We start from the raw sequence: 20,583 nt of genomic DNA on the forward strand, positions 1-20,583 counted from the left end.
TGTTTATTATAATGTGTATTTTCTCCGCATGTAGTGGATAGCACGTTTAGCTACCTTGCTGGAGATCTTAAGTTCTTTCTAAGGGGTTAAAAATTAATGTAATTGATTTTTCATCTAATATTAAAATTATTACCTTAGATTAGTATCTAAAGCGCAGGACTGATAACCTTGCCCTCGCATAATTACTACATACTACAGATTCCTATCCGCACCCAATTGTGCACAAAAAACTGCATTAAATTAATGGAACGTCTTGCGCTTCAGGCACTAGTCAGGGTAATGTTAAATTAATGTCATAGATGAAATAACTAATACTTAAATGTATTTATTTTGACCACCGTGGGAATTGAACCAGGGACCAAATATGCTAGCCACAACACTATAGAGGCGGACTAAACATAATTAACGACCAATATAACACTGCATTGATGGAATTACTCTACGGAAGTAATGTCCTTACCTTGAGTCCCATCCTTCACCACCATCATCTGCATCTCATTAAACGCATTTCACTCTTTAATCCTCGAATCTGGTGCGTGAGACTGATCACCTATCCTTCATGCAACAGTGATAAAGTTTTTAAAAAATCGTCAATTGGTGCATTGCCCTATGCACCACTCGGGTGCGGATAGCAATCAGATTTATTGAAAAATAAATGAGATAAAAATATTTTTAATATATCTTATGATTTATTACATATTTATTATTAATATACCTATTTGATATTAAATCTTCAATGACCATATCATTTACAAACCACTAGCAAAATATTGAATTCCTTTATACGCATAAAGCGAAAAATAGGGTTTCCATTAATTTCATTATTTTATAAAATTGCTTATTTAGAGTTGTAACGTTTTTCTTAGAAACATTGTACGGTGACCTTCTTGGAAGGGAAATAGGTCGAATAGGTTTTCTGCAATATAATCTCTGGCACTGATAGGATCAGGACGGGTCATTCATTACCTACACTGGACCTAAATAGGTCACTATGACCAATGCACCGACATACAATGGTCCAGATATGTAGACACTATTTTATATAGAGATTGATCAACCATTTGATTTCTTCAAGATAGATAAAAATGTGTAGCTATGTTGAAATATCAAAACAATTTTCAAAAAGTATTATTTGATTTAAAAGTGATAGATAGTAATATCTCTATGATCTAAGTATTACTCGAGGTTATTATAGAAAAACTTGCCAGCTTATTAAAGAGAAAAAAAACAGTTTAATCTAGTCAACAAATCGTTCATTCAGCTTGAGAAAAAAATTACAAAATATATCCTCAATTTACCCACATTTGTGTTCCAGGATGCCCCCTCTCCGTTTACTCTAGCGAATGGGGCTAAATTGTTTTCATTCTTAAATTGGCTAAGAGACCAAACATAAAGGTTCAATTTCAATTTGAGCTTAGCCGCGGGATCACATGTGTTTCCACTCACTTTACTTAGGGACTCGCACGAAGCGCGCCTTTCGATGAGAATATAATTATATCTGACTTGGGTCGATTAAAACATCGCGGAGCTATCGGAAAATGTCGGTGATAGAATCCAACAATCGAAATATACGGAATAAGGGATAAAATCGTTTTCAAATTAACGTGAAGTGAATATATATTCGAGCAGTATTTTTAGAAAAGTGATTTTATGAGTTAAGGGTAGCGAAAAAATCAACATGAGTTCGAAACATTGAGTCCTTTCAGTGTGTAGTTAACCAATCATGGAGAATGGCAGAATAACAGTAACCCATTTCTCGCGTTTAGGGTGATGTGTTTCGTGTGAATAGTACAGTAAATAAATATTTAGAAAAAATGGATGAAGAAGATAAAAAGAAAGCGGAGGATGGGCTGGCAGAGGAAGAAGAGGAAGATACTACGATGCTGGGAAGAATATATCGAACTATGGGTATTAATCCCAACCTGGTAATGCTGAAGGTCACGCTGTTCGTCATGTACGGAGCCACCGCCTCCTTGTTGCCGTACCTGACTATCCACATGCAGAGCATAGGTCTTACCGTTCCGGAAATTTCCTTCGTTTATTTAGCACTGCCGTTTACGACGTTCTTAAGTCCACCGATCACAGGTACAAAAAGTTGCGGATCATGGTAATAAAAATAAACGTGATATGATTTAAGGAATGTTCGTTTTTCAGGATTTCTCGTGGATAAATTCGGACAATACAAGCCGGTCGTGATAATAACCCTCATACTCAACGCCGCCTTCCATCACTCCTTGCTGCTCATCCCCCATCAGGAGACTCCTGGCGTGATGCCGTCGGCTTACGTCATGAGGCATCCCATCTCCGGCAACGTCGAGGTACAGAGATAGAGAAACATTCGTTAGAGCGCTAAAACACCACTCTAGATTTATATTTTAACGAGAAAAATCGCGCCGCGGCATTTTTAATTCGAGTAACCGCGTATTATATTCCTCGAAGAACTTTAGCAAATTGCCAACATCCGTCCACCGAGCAAATTAACTAATAGTGTTACAATATGTGTGGATGTCATCGTGAATTACGTATGGAGATTAACTACAATTGATAGAGATTCATTGGAGTTATCACAGCGTGCGAGATGAATAGTAATGGATCCGCTTAAATGTCCTCGCGAGAAAATGCGGTATTCGGTGAATTAATGGGATTTGTTTCTGGTGTAGATCTGGTGGAGCCCGTGCCCCAGTAGAAAGTGTCCAGAAGAAGAGGAGATAGAGCTGGTGCTGGGCAGGTGCGCGGACCACTGCTTGCTGCTGGAGCCTCCCACGACCACCACCACCACACAACCCACTACCACCGCCAGGGACGACTCGGACGCGACGGCCACTGAAGACAGCACCGATGGCACCCTCGCTTATAATTCGACTCCCGAGTACTACATGGACGACGTCAGATACTCAGATCCAGATAATACTACAATTTTCGCAGACATCGAGTAAGCACACAAAAAAGAAAATTCTTCATATTTCCATAACATTTGAAGTAAAAATAATGCCTGCTCTGTTTGTTTATCTAATGAAGAAAATATTTTTTTAAAGTATTCCTGAAGAAACAACAGAGCCGCCTGGTGAAGATGAATACGCGGCATTTTTTGTCATCGACATGCATCCTGATCTTGGAGAGCCTGTGGAACAACTCGGTATTGAGATGGAACAGGTAAGGAAAGTCATATAGGAATGCTTCCAAACTAAATAATTATATTTTTCTTTTTGTGACCCACCACGCTAAATGTTGGCAATTTTAGCGTGGTGGGTAACATTGGGAGAAAATAAACGTACTTAGCATAAATATCAAGGTCTAATTATTGTCTCAGGATGAAAATGAGACCGTGACCGACTTCCGTCAGCGCTTCGGGGAAAAGTTGCTGTGGGATGCCGGTGTGAACGTGACTGCTCTGGACAAGGAAGACCTCCGATGCGGTGGCCTGGTGTTGGAGTCCAACATTACGGCCCTCACAGCAGCCTACCTGTCTCTGCTCAACACTGATTGTATGGTGCAAAGATGTAACTTTAGGTGAGTTTAAATCTTTTTATAACTTGGTAAGACCATCCCTTATATCTTTAATCCCTCATACACACTCAATGTGTCACCTTTATCCGACGTAGTGTTTTCTTGATCGTTAATTACATGAAATCTTGCACTTCGGATATCAAATTCAGGTTTTTATCAAATAAATTTAAGAAACATCTCGAAAATCATACATATATTTATCTGTATTGTTCAAAATAAAATATTCTTGGTATATTTCTGTTTTTCCTTTTACTTTTAACTCTAGGTTGGGCATCTTTACACAGAAAACATATTATAGAATTGGTTAACATAGTAAATTGAAAACAATAAATTATTTACCTAGAATTATAAAGTCCTCATTTATTTTTGTATGTCACATTTTATTAAAATATGAATATTTTGTATTCATATTTGGGGTTTTACAAGACTTACTTATTCATCCTTTTTCTTGTGTCCAGTATTGAACAAAAGCCTATCTTTTGGACCTCAACAAATCTCTGTTAGACGCTTTAAAAATACTAGATATCGTAAAATCTGTTCACTAGTTAAGAATTTTACTATTTTTATTTTATTAATTTAATAAAACACATCGCTCTCTCCTTTCAAGAACGTCATAAATCAAAAAACTTGATTTTTCAGGAGAACGTTTTTAAGGTTTACAAATATAATACAATGTATAAAAAATAAATATCAAGCCACTTATTGAACTTTTTACTGTGCAACAGATCTTTTTAGGTAAAATCTGAAGGTTTTTTCTCCATTTGAAAAATATTAAGTTTATTTAAAAAAATAATTAAACAATACCATTTCTTCAAAATGTAAAAAACAACACTTTCTGCCGTGTAGCGGGTAAAAATTAAGTTAAAAATATGCCGCTTTTTCTGGGATATAGTACATTTTTTGGGCATTCCGAAAACATGCACAACTGAAAATTGTCAATTTTTTATTTATGACGTTCTTGAAAGGAGTGAGCGATATGTTATATTTATTTACTCTTCCACCTTTGTTTTTTGTGTTATTGTGAATTTTAACACTGTTTATTTAGACGAAATTTTGATCATATTCATTTATATTAGTAGCAATTCTTCGCATCTGCAATGCAATGATTAGTGCGTTTGGCTTCAGTGCTGGATATTCCGGGTTCTAATACCATGGGGGTCAAAATGTATAGAATAATATTTAATGAAATGGATCCCACTAAGGAATTATGATTAATTTTAAATTAATTTTCCCCTGGGCTGACTGGAGTGATTGGAGAAACCTGGAGCGCGGGACTGATTACTTTGCCTTTATGTAGTTAAAGATCAAGATGATTCTGCGTCAATACGATGACAATACAACGGTCCATAGAACACAGGATTGTATCGACGCTGTGTTATTTTGATAGCTATTTACAATATATGTAATAGAGTGTAAAATCATAAATATTTTTTTTCACCTCCCTGGGAGTCAAACTCGGGACCTCCAGCACGGTAGCTAAACATACTGCTAACCATAATACCACGAAGGCGGACAAACTCCTCAGACTTCTATCGTAATACCTTGCCATAAATAAGTACACTACATTAGACGAATCAAATCAGCTGTCAGTCGTTGAGATTTACGGCCAATCAAGTGACGCAATGATCTTCCAGAGAGGGCGGTCCGGAGATATGCCCTCCCGACTACAAGGAGAGTGACGACACGACCTTCTGGATCTACTTCATGCTGCGGTTCCTGGGGACTATCATGCTGTCTGCCGGTGTCACCATCATGGACCCCATAGCTCTGACCATGATTCAAAAGTACGGAGGGGACTTCGGAAGAGAGCGATTGTTCTCCAGCATCGGAATGGCCATCTTCTCTCCTATTACTGGGATGCTTATCGACATGAAAAGCAGGACCGTTGGTTCGTTTATTTAGTCATTTATTTTAAAACATAACATTTATTATATACATAAGTCCTACATAAAATATTCCTGATGAGCAATTTCCATTTCTCATTTTGTGACATGGGATCAAGGTTAATAAGTCTGAAACACAAATAAGAAAGTTTAAAAAAAAGATAAAAAAATTAACAAAAGTAACTGAGGGCTAAAATAAAACGACAAATGAGTACAGTAAATATGCATATAAAAAATACTTAAAGTAATAAGTGTGTATGTAAGAAACTAATGAGAAAATACAGGTGGCGCAAAATTGATCACCCTATCGAAAAATGTTTTAAAATTTGCAAATGAAACGGGCACAAATGGGTATCAAAACTGGCGGCAACGACTTGACGTACATCATCTTTTTCACTTACTAGAAAAAAATTGTAAAGGTAGAAATAAAGATGTCCATCACTCATTTTTTTTAAATTTAACAAAAAGTTCTTCAAAAATAAAATGAGAGTATTGTCTATGGTTTATAGAGCTGTAATAGTAGTAGTATGGATAGTTTGTTTACTACATTACCATTTGCGTTATACAAATATGAGGGGAGGGGGTGAGAGGGTGGACCATAGACATCAACAAATAAAACCGCCAATAATTTAGCAATGTTACCAATATTAAAATAAGTCCATCGTTTCTGTGACGTCATTCATTACCAACTTACGAAAACAACGTATTTACGAAGGCAAATTTTCTAAAAGAAAATGATGAATGAAAATATTGATTATATCGGCTTTTATTGACACAACGAGTCTAATACAATTCTTTATAGGTTGAGTATGTTAAATCAGATATTCCTCCTGTCTGACAATGATCCATTCCAAATGACCAAACTAGATTTTTCTCTCTTCAAGACAATCTCTACACTACACCTGCATGCAAGCAAAATAATACTCCGCACTGTTCATATACTTACGCCTACACAAAATATCAATCACGAACGTTGTTAGTCAGACTGCAGACTTACATGCACTAAGGATGTTTGCCTGAAGGAGGTCAAGGATTTCAGATTATGTGGATACAAATTTTGATACTATTTTATCAAATAAAAAGCAATTAATTGAAAAAAGGAGCCATAAATTAAAGAAGTACTTGCCTTAATTTACAATATATTATTTTTTTACCAAAAATGTGTTAAAAATAATATTTTTCTCAATTTTTTTAGTTGAAATTTACCCTATTTCTAGATATTGATAATATTAAATCAAATTGTATGTATGAGTGAATGCATGAATGAGGAAGAGCGAAGATTGTTTGCAAAGACAGATTAGTGTGGCGTTTTTTTTTGTCTACCCATAATCTGAAGGCGTGATGTTTAAAAAAAAAATACATAAGACGTCACGGGATCTTGCATCCCTTATGTCACTGCGACCATATTAGGTCTTTTGTGACCTCCCTCTGTATCATAGATCACTCTCAAGGCCTACGTGAGTCATGTAACTCACAACCTGTCTTGGTGATAGGAGCTTCACCTTCTCGGAGTCCAGTAGTGGCCCTCCAAGGATGTGACTTCGATTGCGAGCAAGTGCGTCACAGTTATAGAGAGTGTGGATGGGCGTGATGGTTATTTAGTTAGTAAATTAATATATTTTCTTTACATTTTCTTACTTTTGATTTTTATTGATTTGTTTATTAACTAGGTTACACGGATTACTCTGCTGCCTTCTACACATATGATGTGCTGCTCACGATCTCTGCTGTGACGGTGCTGATGATGCCTTTGGGAGCCAAGGTGCCGGCGGACAACCTCTTCAGAGATCTCGTGAACATCATGAAGATGCCTCACGTCATCCTCTTCATATTCTTCCTGTTCGTCCTAGGAAACTTCTGGGGGTTCATCGAGTCCTTCCTGTTTCTTTATTTGAAAGAGCTTGGTGCGCCGAACTATCTCTTAGGTAAGAATACTTATTACAGTTCTTTTTAAACTTTCAAAATTATTTTACATTTATTTATTTGGCAGTATAAGAGGATATTTCTGGCACTGTCAAATCTTTTATTTGTTTTCAAACAAAATAATAATAACACTTATTAATTAATTAATTAAAAAATCATAGTGTGAATGCGTTTGGCTTTATCATTTAAGAAATTATGCCCGTAATTTAGAATTAGGTTCAGAAAGAAGGGTGGATACTTGGGTGGGGAGTTGAATTCCTGCCAGTGTTAAAAGCTATTTATAAAATTCTCCTTCTCTATTGTGAGTGGACACTGAAAGAACGTATGGTATGCATCCCCTATATCTTGTCCACATTTGCAATATGGTGAAGTGTTGTAAAAAAACAGTGCTTCTGTTAATAATGAAATTTAAATTAGTCTCTCACAAAAACCACTCCAGTGCAAAATATATTATATGATTAAAACAGATCTCGTTTATTATTTATTTTATTTTTGGTGATTATTTTGTAAAAGATTCGCTAATTATAGTAAATAATATTATTTCGTCCGACGAAAATTTAAATTGTTTTTCGATTTTATAACTGATTGAGATTTTTTATTAAGAGTGCATATAGGCAAAAAAATATGTAGGGACATTATTTTGGCGTAAAAAGGTTACGTTATTATCAAATACCATAGTGCTTACAATTAAATAATAGTGGCTAGATAATTTTTCGAAGTTTAAAAAAAAATTAACAAGGGTCTAGCTAATCACACATAATTTTAATAAGTGATTAATCCAGTTTCCTCCAGACCACCCCTGGGTTTATTAAGACCAATACAGGACTAAAAAATGAAAAATTGTTTTATGCATAAAATGTGCCACAAAGTATAATACCATATGAGCAAAACATTTGAAAAACTTATATATTTAGTTAAAATTACTTTTAAAAATTTATTATTTATCCGTAATAATAAAAAGTTAGTATATTTTTTATTAGTTTCTTATTAGCTATGAATTTTGATGGGAGGTATAACTATTGATTTGTAGTAGTACCTACGTTGGTATTATGAATTATGGCCCATAAAAGAATGAAGTAAAATTCGCTTATTTGACTTTTTCTATCTTCGTGATGTTGGAGATTGCTACATTTTGATAAAAACATTTTTATTTTACGTTATTTGAATACTACGTTCTTGGAATAATCAAATTACTGCTCCGACTTACAAATTCAACATAATTAGATCTAATCTGTTTAAAGTACTTTTATAAAGATTTGTTTACGAATACGAAATTAAGATTTACATTTGTCTTGTCTGTATCTACAGTCAACTATGTTAAGTATGTAGACAATATATACCTATCCAAATGTAGACATTATTACAAACTATCTCGTTACAATGAGAAAACTTTAAATAAAAAATGTTGTTTTCATTAACAAATAACAAAAAAATATGTACCTAAGGCATCGCGACGTAATATGTTTACAGATATTTATTGTAAGACAAATTCTTTACTCACAAATGATATACATATTTCTAAAACTAGATTGAAAAATATAAACGTAAAATTAGATTGTCGTGATATTTTTTTAGCGTACTATAGATTTTCACTTCAAATTGGACGTTTACAAAACAAATAAGATACAAATATATAAATATACCAAGTAGTACTACATTTACCGCCAGTGAATACCTGCGCACATATTTGATTATTAAATGCGTTAGCCGTCAAGTTGGCAAGCCTACGCGGCGCGCTGTCATAGTCTGTGCGCGCGATGTGCACTCAAGTTTTCAGACAAGATTTTCAATACTACTTTGAATAATTTTAAAAATTCTTTTTTTAAACGAGTTTCATAAAAAAAATATATAAAATAAAATATTACAGTCCAGTTTTCTAAAACGTACAATTTGACTTGTTAAAAGTCTAATTTGATTTGTAGGGTATCAAATTGGGGTATAAAACGTCCAATTCGAAGTGAAAACCCTGTGTTATACTTAAGTTTGTAATATATTTCGAATTTTAGTTGTCAATTTCTGTTTTCTATTTGCTAACAAAATTAAAGTGTATTCCAGGTATAACGGTAACTGTGGGCACCCTGAGTAGTATTCCCTTCCTGTATGGAGCGGAGATGATCACCGCCAAAGTTGGTCACGTCAACGTCATAGTAATAGCCTTCTTCTCACATGCTGCTCGCCTGGTTGGGTATTCCTTCATCGAGTAAGAAAAATCCGGTTTTATTAAAACACCTATTTATTACATTTAGATATCATATTACTTATCATATTGTAAATTAAAATCGACGTAGACGCCAGTGTTCGTAGGCGTCGTGTCGCTACGCCAACGTCGCTCCGCCGGCGTCGGCGTCGTTACATCACAACACGGCGCGATGTTGGGTCAGCGTCGTGTTGCAATAAGACGTTTGTAGGACAATAATATTGGGTGTTTTTTTTAGAGGTTTGGTTTATAAACTGGCAACATTGTTTCTACAGACTGTCAATTTGATAATTGGCAGTTGATTTGTAGTCAGTACGTTTTGCCATTTTACCGTGAATAGACTGAATGACCATTATGCGCCTCGTAGGTTCGGCGAACGGGCTGAAAACAATATTCACCTTGATCCTCTTTTTCAATGCAAAATTATGTTCACTGATGAGGCACATTTTTTATTAAATGGATATGTCAATAAGCGGAATTACCGAACTTGGAATGGGAGAAAACCCATAAGCCTTTGTCGAGACGCCCTTACATTAAAAGTCACTGTTTAGTGTGCTTTATGGGCAGGTGGAATTATTGGCCCATATAGTTTTTTTTAACACGATGCCGGCTAGAATATTACGGTCAATGTCAATGAATGGAGAGCGCTACAAAACCATGATTACTGATTAGTGCCTCAGGTGAATAGCATTGATGTGACAAAGCTGTGGTTTCAACAAGATGGCGCAATTTGCCACACGGTGGGTGCCACCATCAATTTACAGCAAAAAATTTGAACTTTTGTACCTCTAAAAAAACACATCCATTTAAATATCATATCATATTTTGATATCGTATTGTAAATTAAAATCGACGAAGACGCTAGTATTCGTAGGCGTCGTGTCGCTACGCCGGCGTCGATCCGTCGGCGTCGTTACAACACAACACGACGCGATGTTGGGTCGACGTCGTGTTGCAATAAACGCGGTACGTTTGTGGAACAATAATATTATGAATGGAACTGTAACAAGTTGTCAGGATGCCTAGGTTCACATATGACATATGATTCCTTTACTTGGTTTTTGTCCTCGCTTTGTCCCTAATTTGTATTTTTGGACCGCATCCTCGCGAACAGATTACATCATGAATAATGAGGAATCCCGCGACCATTGCACAATTAGCTCAACTGACAAAATCCGCTAGAACCCTATGATTTAGTAGATAATGCTTAGCCATGTTATCATCTGTATCACTTGACGTTAAAATCGGCATTTCCTGTTTAGTTCCGCAACGTCTTTTTTCGTATGACTTCACACTAGAAGTGTGACTAATAGGTAACTGTTACAATACTTTTTCGGTTGCCCGATCGGGATGTTTTTTGTTATTTTTTTTCGGTTTATATTTATTTTCAGCTTAAGTTTTTGACGTACGATTGTTAAATATCGTGGGTATACTGACATAAAACGTTAACTCTAAAATCCCTGTTATTTAAAGAATGGGTATACTGACATATAACGTTAACTCTAAAATCCATGTTATTTGAATAATCCCTGTTATTTAAAGCTTTTAGCGTGAGTAAAATACCCGCTTTTAAACTTAAAGCTGAATTTACTTTTTAAACCTTTATAAATAAATATGACTTTTCATACTACTAGTGTATTTTGCCAGTTTATAGAACGATGAAAATTATATAATATGCATAGTTAAGTAAAAATTGCATATTTTCGAGTTAACGTTTTTTGCCAGTACACCCACGATATATTGGAAGCTACAAATATTCAATACGCAACCAAATTTGTGCATCGATTGGCGTAATTAGTTTTTGCATTATTTTTTTGACATCTCAACATAGATGAAGAAGTATATGGAAGTCTGGGTATTTATGGGGCTCACGACCGTCATAGGCTGGTTTAAGTGATCAATTTACACACGTGTAACATTTACCAATCCTACCCATGATTGAAACCACACTACTCAAATTATTGGATCTTTTAGGTATATTGATTAAATTCGAAACATAGTGTTTGAATTCACAAGAGACATCCATGGTAGGATGAGAGAATCTTTTTATCTACCAGAAACTCCTTCATTTGTATGTCAGGTCCGAATCCTGGAATATATTCACTATGGATTTATTATTTTTCTTCTCTGTTGAGATGTGAAAAAATAATGAACTCCCAATTGGAGGTAATCCACATTTGTGGACAAGTGTTTGGACACATTTAAAATGTTGTGATTAGTTTTTGATATCCAATTGTTAAAAATATATCGGAAGTTAGAAAAATGTAATACTCAAACTTATTAGTGTTCTTATTAAGTGATTAGTTTTTTTTATGTACCTACAATTGATATCTTTCTAAAAGAAATAATATTATTTTTTGACATCTCATCAAAGATGAAGAAGAATATGGAAGTCTGGGCATTTACGGGGCTTACGACCGTCATAGGCTGGTTTGAGTGATCACCAATAGATGTCTCTAGTGAAGTTTTAGTGATTCATGAACAAGGTTTCTAAATTGGTTCATATATATATAGAACTTCCAAGAATTTGAGTAGTGTGGTTGTCAATAATGGGTAGAATTGGTGAATGTTACACGTGTGTAAAGTGATCACTCAAACCAGCCTATGACGGTCGTAAGCCCCGTAAATGCCCAGACTTCCATATTCTTCTTCATCTTTGATGAGATGTCAAAAAATAATATGAAAATAACTCCTGTAATTGGAGATAATCCAGATTTTGTGAACAAGTATTTGGACACACTCAAAATGTTGTAAAAGAAATAATAATTATTATAAATGTAGTAAATGGAAAATAATTAATAAAAAGAAATGAATGAATGAATCAAAAAACATTATTTTTGATTAATTATATATTATCATTATTATTATCTATTAAAGAGGGATATAAATTATCATATTTATGAATTCACCTTTAATTATGTTTAATTAAAAATTTAATAAAAAATCATTTTCATAATTAGTCCGGCATCGTAGTCCGGTCAGTGCGTTTGGCTACAGTGCTGGAGGTCCCAGATTCGATTCTCTGGGGGTCAAAATTGATACATGTAAATTTTCACTCTGGTCAGCCTGCGTAGTGTAATGGTCAGCACGCTTGGATACCATACTGGAGGTCCCGGTTTCGATTCCCAGGGGGGTTCAAATAAATATAAGTGATTTTTTCACTCTAATGTTTATTCAATATTACCCTGGACTGGTACCTGAAGTGGAGGGCTGATCACTTTTCCGTCATGTGTTAATGATCAAGATATCACTGCGTTTATATGATGCAGTGCCCTATGCACAATCGGGTGCGGATAAGGGTTTGAAGAAGAAGTAGAAATTTTTACTCTAACATTTATTTAATTTACTCTGAACTGTGCCTTCAAGTAATTGTGAGAATCAGTTTAACACTTTGTCTATGTGATGTATTTGCTCTAAATACCATTGGGTGCGGATGAGAGTTAGAGACGAAGCATGACCAATTATTAGAACATTATGTCTGATTTCAGGAATGCATGGTGGTGCTTTCCATTCGAGGCCATGGAGTCTCTGTCAGTTCACCTGATGTGGGTAGCAGCCGCTACTTACTGCGCCCTACTGGCTCCAAAAAATCTGTTGGCAACCCTGATCGGAGTACTGGGAATGGCCCACTTTAGTTTAGGTAACAGCCTGTAAACCTCAGAAACCGGTAGTCACAAATTAGTGTTTATTAAAGTGGTATTACACAAAATGAATGATGAATGATAAGGAGAGTGTTAACAGCTCATCATTCAAGTGAAAGAACTGGGAGTGAATTTAGGGCTTGCAAGCACCGCATTCAGCAGTATGAAGGTTGTCTGGAGATCGGATTTATACTCGGTGAAGACCAAATGCCGCCTATATTGCTCCTATTCTCTTGTACGGTTGTGAGACATGGCACCTTGCAAGAGCCAGAGCAGTCGTATACTTAGCTTAAAAAGTAAATGCCTGCGAAGAATTTTAAGCATGTGGTGGTTTGACCTGAGAAACTAGGATACACTGAGTAGGTTCAGCAACCCATAGTCACAACTGTCGCCAAGAAAAGGTGATTCAATTGGATAGGCCATGTACTTCGCATGGCTTCCAAGAGCCACCATCAAGCTTGCCTCTTTCATAAGGCATCAGGTTCCCGCCACCCAAGACGTCCACTGCTGACAATCTATGGGTAGTTCTCGTCTGAACTTCTGGACGTGGACCTGACTTGGGAGAATGCAAGGGGACTGGCAGACAATAGAAGAGCCTGGAGGCAATTTGTGGATTCTATACGCTTCATATTGGGAGCGGATATGATTTTGTAGTAGTCATCATTATCATTATATTGCAAAAAATACAAATTGTTTCATATACGCACCAGTGCGATGTTGTGGGGTTAAAATGGTTTTAGAGAAAGACAGTATCATTTAATGAGTGAAATAGAAAGTCTCATAATAAATACATATAATTTTAACCTAAATCTTTCATGCAGGCAGAGGAAGCGGCAGTTTTGCTGGAGGCTTCCTGATATCATCTTTTGGAACTCGAGAAGCATTCCGCTACATGGGACTTGTGGCTTGTTTAGGAGGATTCTGCTACGGACTTCTACACTTCTTCTGGTTGAGGAAAATCAGTGATAAGGTGGACGATGAAGACGAAATGGATGACATTGGTAAATAATAATACTCAATTAGTGTTTTTTTCTAAAGATTTTTAATCAAAGAAAAAAGCTAGTCATATCCAATTTGGTTAAGACCTATATTATTTTTTACCGGCATTTTGAGATGTGTTCTTTTTTCTTCAAAAGTCATACTAGTAGTGTACAACTTACACAAGCACAAGTACAGGTATGCGACCCGGTGTGCTCCAGCCAAGGCTGTTATACTCCTTTTCTTTATCTGTAACATCTACTTAACTAACAAGTCATCATGCCACTGCTCTGGAGGAGTAGGCAGAGAGAATGAAATGTCACACCAATCTGTCTTTGCAAACGATCTTCGATTCTTCCACATTCATGCATCTCCTCATACGTACCCACTGATTATTCCTTCTGTCTATTATTATTGAGTTGTGACATATTTCAATATAAAATAAGTTAATATTTTCACCTGTTGATAAGAATATCAGAAACTGATTTTCTTATAAATTTTCGAAACTGGTTGTTTCTGCATTAATGAACACAAAAGAGGGTAGTATACAAGTAATATATATAAAAGAGGGTAGTATTAAAGTAAAAAATACAAAGAATTAAAAATGGTTGGTACAGTTTGGAAAAAATATAAAAGAGGGCGTCCAAGTGATAAAATTTGATTGGTGATAATTTCTTGACTGAGTTAGCAGTTAGTTTCAATTAGTAGATCAGCAGACGCGACATTGGAAGGTCTCGGGTTCCAGTCCCGGAGAAGGCAGTCACTCTTTCCAGAAATATAATAATTTCTCATTTTTATTCCTGTGAAAGTATGTAATTTGTTTTCATGCTTTCTTTTATTCGCCAGCTGAGAATGGGGAACTTGAGAAAATCAACACTGATGGAATGATAAAGGAGCTACCTCCCATGGTATCCACGGAGAGACTCTCCATGATGATTAATTACAATCCTATAGGATCCCTCACATCGCTACCACGAGGCTCCAGAGTGAGGGTGAGTGCCATTCTTTAAAATAACAAAATAAAAACTCCATTCGACAGACTAATTCAGATGAGAAGATATGAATAGTGGAGCAACTTACATTATCGTGTAACAAATGTTTGAATAATAACCCTTTTTTCCATATTAACTATTCCTTCTCATTTTCTATACATCCTTCTTCCTGAAATCCCTCACATATGACATCTGCATACCATCAAATGAATTTCATACCTACATCCATAAATCTGGAGAGCTGGAGTGATTAATCTGTCTCCATATACTCGCGATCGAGTAAACACAATGTGATTTTTTCCTTGGCCATATCAGTAAAAAAAAAACTCGCATGTATGTACTTTAGATTTATATGTTCATACTTACAGTATCTACTCAATGAATTAGGGCCACCCATTATTTTTTTGAATACTCTGAAATCTTTTGGATTATTATATTTATTTTACATAAATACTTTAAGTTTTCTATTGACATCTAATATCATGTATATTACCTTCAATAATATGTAAAATATACCTGGATTATTTAAGCCTTTATAAAATTTCAAACCCTTTTTCTGAGAAAGGTCCCTAATTAGCACAGGTAGACAGATAGTTGAAAGTTCAAAAAATAGTCCTATCTTATTTATTAGTGAAGTTTCTTGAGTTCTGGTTGTTGTTTTGTTCAGAGAAGTTATATAGTTATCGTGTCTTGTGAAAAAAACTTAATTTTTAATTTTAGTTCATAAAGTATAATTTTTTTTTGTAAACACAAGTGTTTTTTTTGAAAAGGACAAAATGGGAAAAAGTAAAGATATTTCCGAGGAAAAAAAGTCTAGTGTTATAGTGCTACTGAAATTAAGAATACTATCTATTAGAGAAATTTCAAAAAAAGAAAACGTTTCTCGTCAAACAGTGGACTAAATTTCAAAATCAATAAAAAATCAGTCACCCGCCACCAGCAATCGGCGAAAGAACTGTCGTAGGATTAGAAAAACAACACCGAGGACTGATCGAAAAATCGTTCAAAGTGCCTTAGAAAACCGTAGTGCATCAGCAAAAACATTAAAAATAAAATTGGAAGAAGAGGGTATAAATATATCGGTATCAACACTGAGGCGACGTCTTTACGAAGTAAATCTGAAATGCAGGCGCCCTGTAAAAGTACCAAAATTGACACCACGAATGAAAGCGGATCGATTAAAATGGGTCAGGCTACATCGAAATAACTCGGTAGATGATTGGAAAAAGGTATTTATTTAAATTGAATTTTCAACATATCATTTTAGTAAATAAACTTATATATTTGAATTAAACTTAAATTTTCATTATTTTTCAGGTCATCTTTAGTGATGAGTACCGGTTAGAAGCCGTGACAGAGAGCCGTCGATTCGTCAGGAGAACACCAATGGAACGTTACGATGAGGCCTGTGTGGTAAAAGTTATCAAACACCCCCCTGCAACAATGATATGGTCATGTATTATTAACAATTTACCTGGGCCGTTGTTTTTCGTGGAAGGAATAATGAACCAAAATTCCTATAAGCAGGTCCTCGAACGAATTTTATTGCCCTTCTACCATACACTCGACCCAACAGAAGGTCCATACACCTTCATGCAGGATGGGGCACCTTGCCACCGGGCTAAATCAATAATAAAATTTTTGTCTAAGAAAAATCTGCCTTTGCTCCCCTGGCCTGGAAATTCTCCGGACCTTAATCCTATAGAAAACGTATGGAGCATGTTAAAAAATAAGGTATACTCATTTCCAAATCCGACAGTAGACTGTCAAAAAAAAAATATTAAAAAAATTTGGTCAGAAGACGAAGAAATAAAAAACATGATAAAACAGTGCATTTTAAGTATGCCAAAAAGAATTGAGGCAGTTATTTCTGCCAAAGGTGGAAATACTAAATACTAACTATATTTATATGAAAATATATGCATAATTTAAGCGTAATAAAGTGTTCATGTGTAAATAAAATTCAATGTTGTTTTATTCAAGGTTTTCTCTGAGTTATTCCTGTTTGAATTGAGAAATTGCGCGAAATTCTGCGTGGCCCTAATTCATTGAGTAGATACTGTAGATGTGAATATTTATGATAAAATAATTTCGTAATAAATCATAGTAAAAAATACCAGTTGTTTCTGGCATGTACCACTCAATTATGGGTGCTTTGCCAAAGAATCAATTACGTGGATTAAAAATACACACACAATTTATCCCCTAGCCATAATTTTGCCTACATTTCTATTCCCATATATCGGTAATGTCCTTCATTCGGAGCTCCTTTATTTATCATCTATGTTCAATCAAATTTAACTCCTAAAGGATTTTGGGTTAACTAAAAAATCTAAAACGCAGGTTTGATTACCTTGCCTGAATGTAATTGATGATCATGTTTGACATTGTGTCAATCTGATGCGATGCCCTATGCTCCATTAGGATTGAAATGTGATACTCATGCTTATTGTATGCAACATCAACTATACTAACTAAATTGAATATCCACTCAACTTAATAAGAGTGGTTTTCTCAACAACTGATTTTTTTTCTCAATTTCAGCTGTCTCAAGGAGATATAAATGAACTGTATCGTACTAGAAGTAATAGTACAAGGAGAAGTAGCAATGTGGAAATCTCTAACAAAACAACCCCGAGGGGTAGTGGCTCTAAGATGGATTTACTCAAATCTGCGCTGGAAATCAACCATACCAAGAATAATATCTCTAATCCGTCACTTTGTCGCACAAATGAAAGGAACAGCAATAATAAAGTAAGCATATAAATATAAAATTATGTCATTCATTTTAAGAATAAAATTATAAACCTACAACAATTTATCAATCGTATAATGTAGACGTGGCCAAATTCAAAAAAAAAAGACTCATAACATATCATAACTTAAATTACTTGATCCAATCAGAGCACAAATTTGATTGTGAGTTGCGTATTTCAAGCTCCTAATATATTTGACAATTAGAAATAAAAAATATTAGCTGAAAACAAATATGTATAAACAATTCTCTGAACTGGAAATGCAGTGAAAATTTACTACATAGCATAGATAACTATAAATATACTTATATTTGTTTACACAAAAATTATCATTTAGTTTCTTTGGCTTATCATAAACTTCCAGACAAAACGAATCAGCAACTGTTTTAAAAATGCCATTTAAATGCCAAATAAAAGATCCAGAAGTAACATTAAAGCTATCTACACTTTGCAGTTAATGCATCCACTTCCCAATATTAACTCCCTGGAGCAGTTATACAGAGTCCCCACAACAGAGATATAATTTTATTTTTTGTTTTGCTAAATTAATATAATGGAATACTAACTGTTCTCAGTTATATAATTTGTATTATTTTATTGTTTTAGCTGGCGAATAGTGCTCCAAAGCTGAATCATAAGAACATATCACAACCAGCTTTGTCGATATTCTCCGAGCATGACAGAATGTCTCGCCGTGACTCTATTCCGGAAGAAATAGACGAGGACAGGTTATCACATATCAGTAGATTGACAAGAGTGAATCCCAGAAGAAAAAACCATGTTAAAGAACCAGACTCACCTAAAAGTACAATGGAAAATGAGAGGAAAGAAAGAAATAGTTGGAACTCGGACGACAATAATCCAACTTAAATAAGATTAATATTACAAAAAACTTAGAATGTTTATTAACAAATTAGAATGTTCAAATTGTAACTTTATAGTTGTATAAAGAGAATATCAAAGGCTTAAAATCTTTGATTGATATTCTTATAGAAATGAAAAATGTGAATGACGTACCTATTATCTATTATTTGTCAAATTAAAATCAGTCACGGAGAAAAATATTAAGCCTTTATATTTTTAGTTAGGACTGTAGTACAAGATAATAGAATAACTTAATAAGCAATTGTTCAATATGTTCGTTATTATTTTATCAGTCGGATCAGAATTGCATTGCTATGTACCCAACACTTAGTACAATAATTATTTATAAATATAAATTTCAACAGCTGCCTTTTTTTAGAAAGAAAAACATTGTTGAAACTAAATTCTAGTTTATTGTGGGATGTTATCTGAGGATTGAATGACAAGGGCGAATCTACGAAAATCACAGTTTTGAATTAAAGATTGAATGGGCATAGAAGAACATTAATGAATCTCCTACAATAATTAATTAGTTTTGAAAATGAGTGACTGTAGGAGCTTTATTTGTTAGTTTGATACTTAAATTAAAAACTGTACATTGTGTAATTCGCTTTTGTCAAAATAAGCTTCTGGTAATAAACGTATCGAGTTAAGTTGTCGTATTTTAAGTATAAGTCATTAATTTAATTTCTGTAAATTTCATTATCCAATCTTTTTTTAACAACGAAAAAAAATATCGCTTTTAAACTGTTGTAAAAACAATACAAAATATAATTTTAGAGAAAAACAAATTATCATAAGCCAGCGACTCATAAAGATGAAGATATTTTCTGTAATTACGAAAAAACATTTGAGCTACGGAAATGTTAGATTCACTGCTTCAGAAGAACAGTGATAAGTTTATTATATTGTACTTGAAACACCTATCATCTGTGATCTTACAAAATAAGAGTGAATATGTACTGCATACTTGATAAAGAGATTAATTAAATTATTTTCGAAAGCCGTAATGGTCCTTTTAATAAAAACATATTCTTCTTATTCTGGTGGCATGTCCGTTATCAGGATTGTATTATTTCTATGTGCTGCCGACATGTCGCTCACTCCTTTCAAGAACGTCATAAATCAAAAATCGACAATTTTAAATTGTGCATACTTTCGGAATGCCCAGAAAATGTACTAAATCCCAGCAAAAGCGGCATATTTTTAACTTAATATTTACCCGCTACAGGGCAGAAAGTGTTGTTTTTGCATTTTGAAGAAAAGGTATTGTTTAATATTTTTTTTTTAAATATACTAAATATTTTTCAAATGGAGAAAAAACCTTCAGGTTTTACCTAAAAAGATCTGTTGCACAGTAAAAAGTTCAATAAGTGGCTTGATATTTATTTTTAATACATTGTATTATATTTTTAAACTTTAAAAACGTTCTCCTGAAAGATAAAGTTTTTTGATTTATGACGTTCTTGAAAGGAGTTGGCGATGTGTCACCAAAAGACCCCTCCAGTTCCTGGTATTCTGTAGCCCTGACATCCTTTTTCTCTCTACTCCTCACTTCTCTCCCACCTTCCTCTGGATTAACAAATACACTTAGAATAGGGACTGCTAGGTCCACAGTAAAAGTACAGTAAAGGGGCCATAAACATTGCAATTGAGTCTTCGAACGAGACATGTGATGATGCAAACTGGTCTTTATTTGTGCTATTTAAAATGTAGGTACATATGTATAATAGTTAAATCCATTATATATCCTTTTTAACAATTTTCAATGAAAGTACATAGTACTCATTTTTAGGAAAATAAAGAATCTGTGTATTTATTAATGTATTAACACATTGTTAG

General features: G+C 34.5%; 1 protein-coding gene across 1 annotated transcript; it reads left to right on the top strand.

Moving 5' to 3' along the window:
* The first annotated feature begins 1,399 nt into the window (after positions 1-1,399).
* On the top strand, positions 1,400-19,751 carry LOC148309790 (uncharacterized). Its single transcript, XM_088259412.1, has 13 exons — positions 1,400-2,085; positions 2,155-2,318; positions 2,661-2,932; positions 3,036-3,153; positions 3,311-3,510; positions 5,142-5,395; positions 7,061-7,315; positions 9,369-9,513; positions 12,999-13,150; positions 13,973-14,152; positions 14,976-15,121; positions 17,666-17,875; positions 18,484-19,751. The coding sequence occupies exons 1-13, from the start codon at positions 1,815-1,817 to the stop codon at positions 18,745-18,747; spliced, it is 2,631 nt and encodes an 876-aa protein (XP_088115538.1). The 5' UTR covers positions 1,400-1,814; the 3' UTR covers positions 18,748-19,751.
* Positions 19,752-20,583: the final 832 nt, after the last annotated feature.

Source organism: Brachycentrus maculatus, unplaced genomic scaffold, assembly GCF_059751285.1.
Source record: "Brachycentrus maculatus isolate JH-2025_06_01 unplaced genomic scaffold, ASM5975128v1 h1tg000117l, whole genome shotgun sequence".
Taxonomy (NCBI): Eukaryota; Metazoa; Arthropoda; class Insecta; order Trichoptera; family Brachycentridae; genus Brachycentrus; species Brachycentrus maculatus.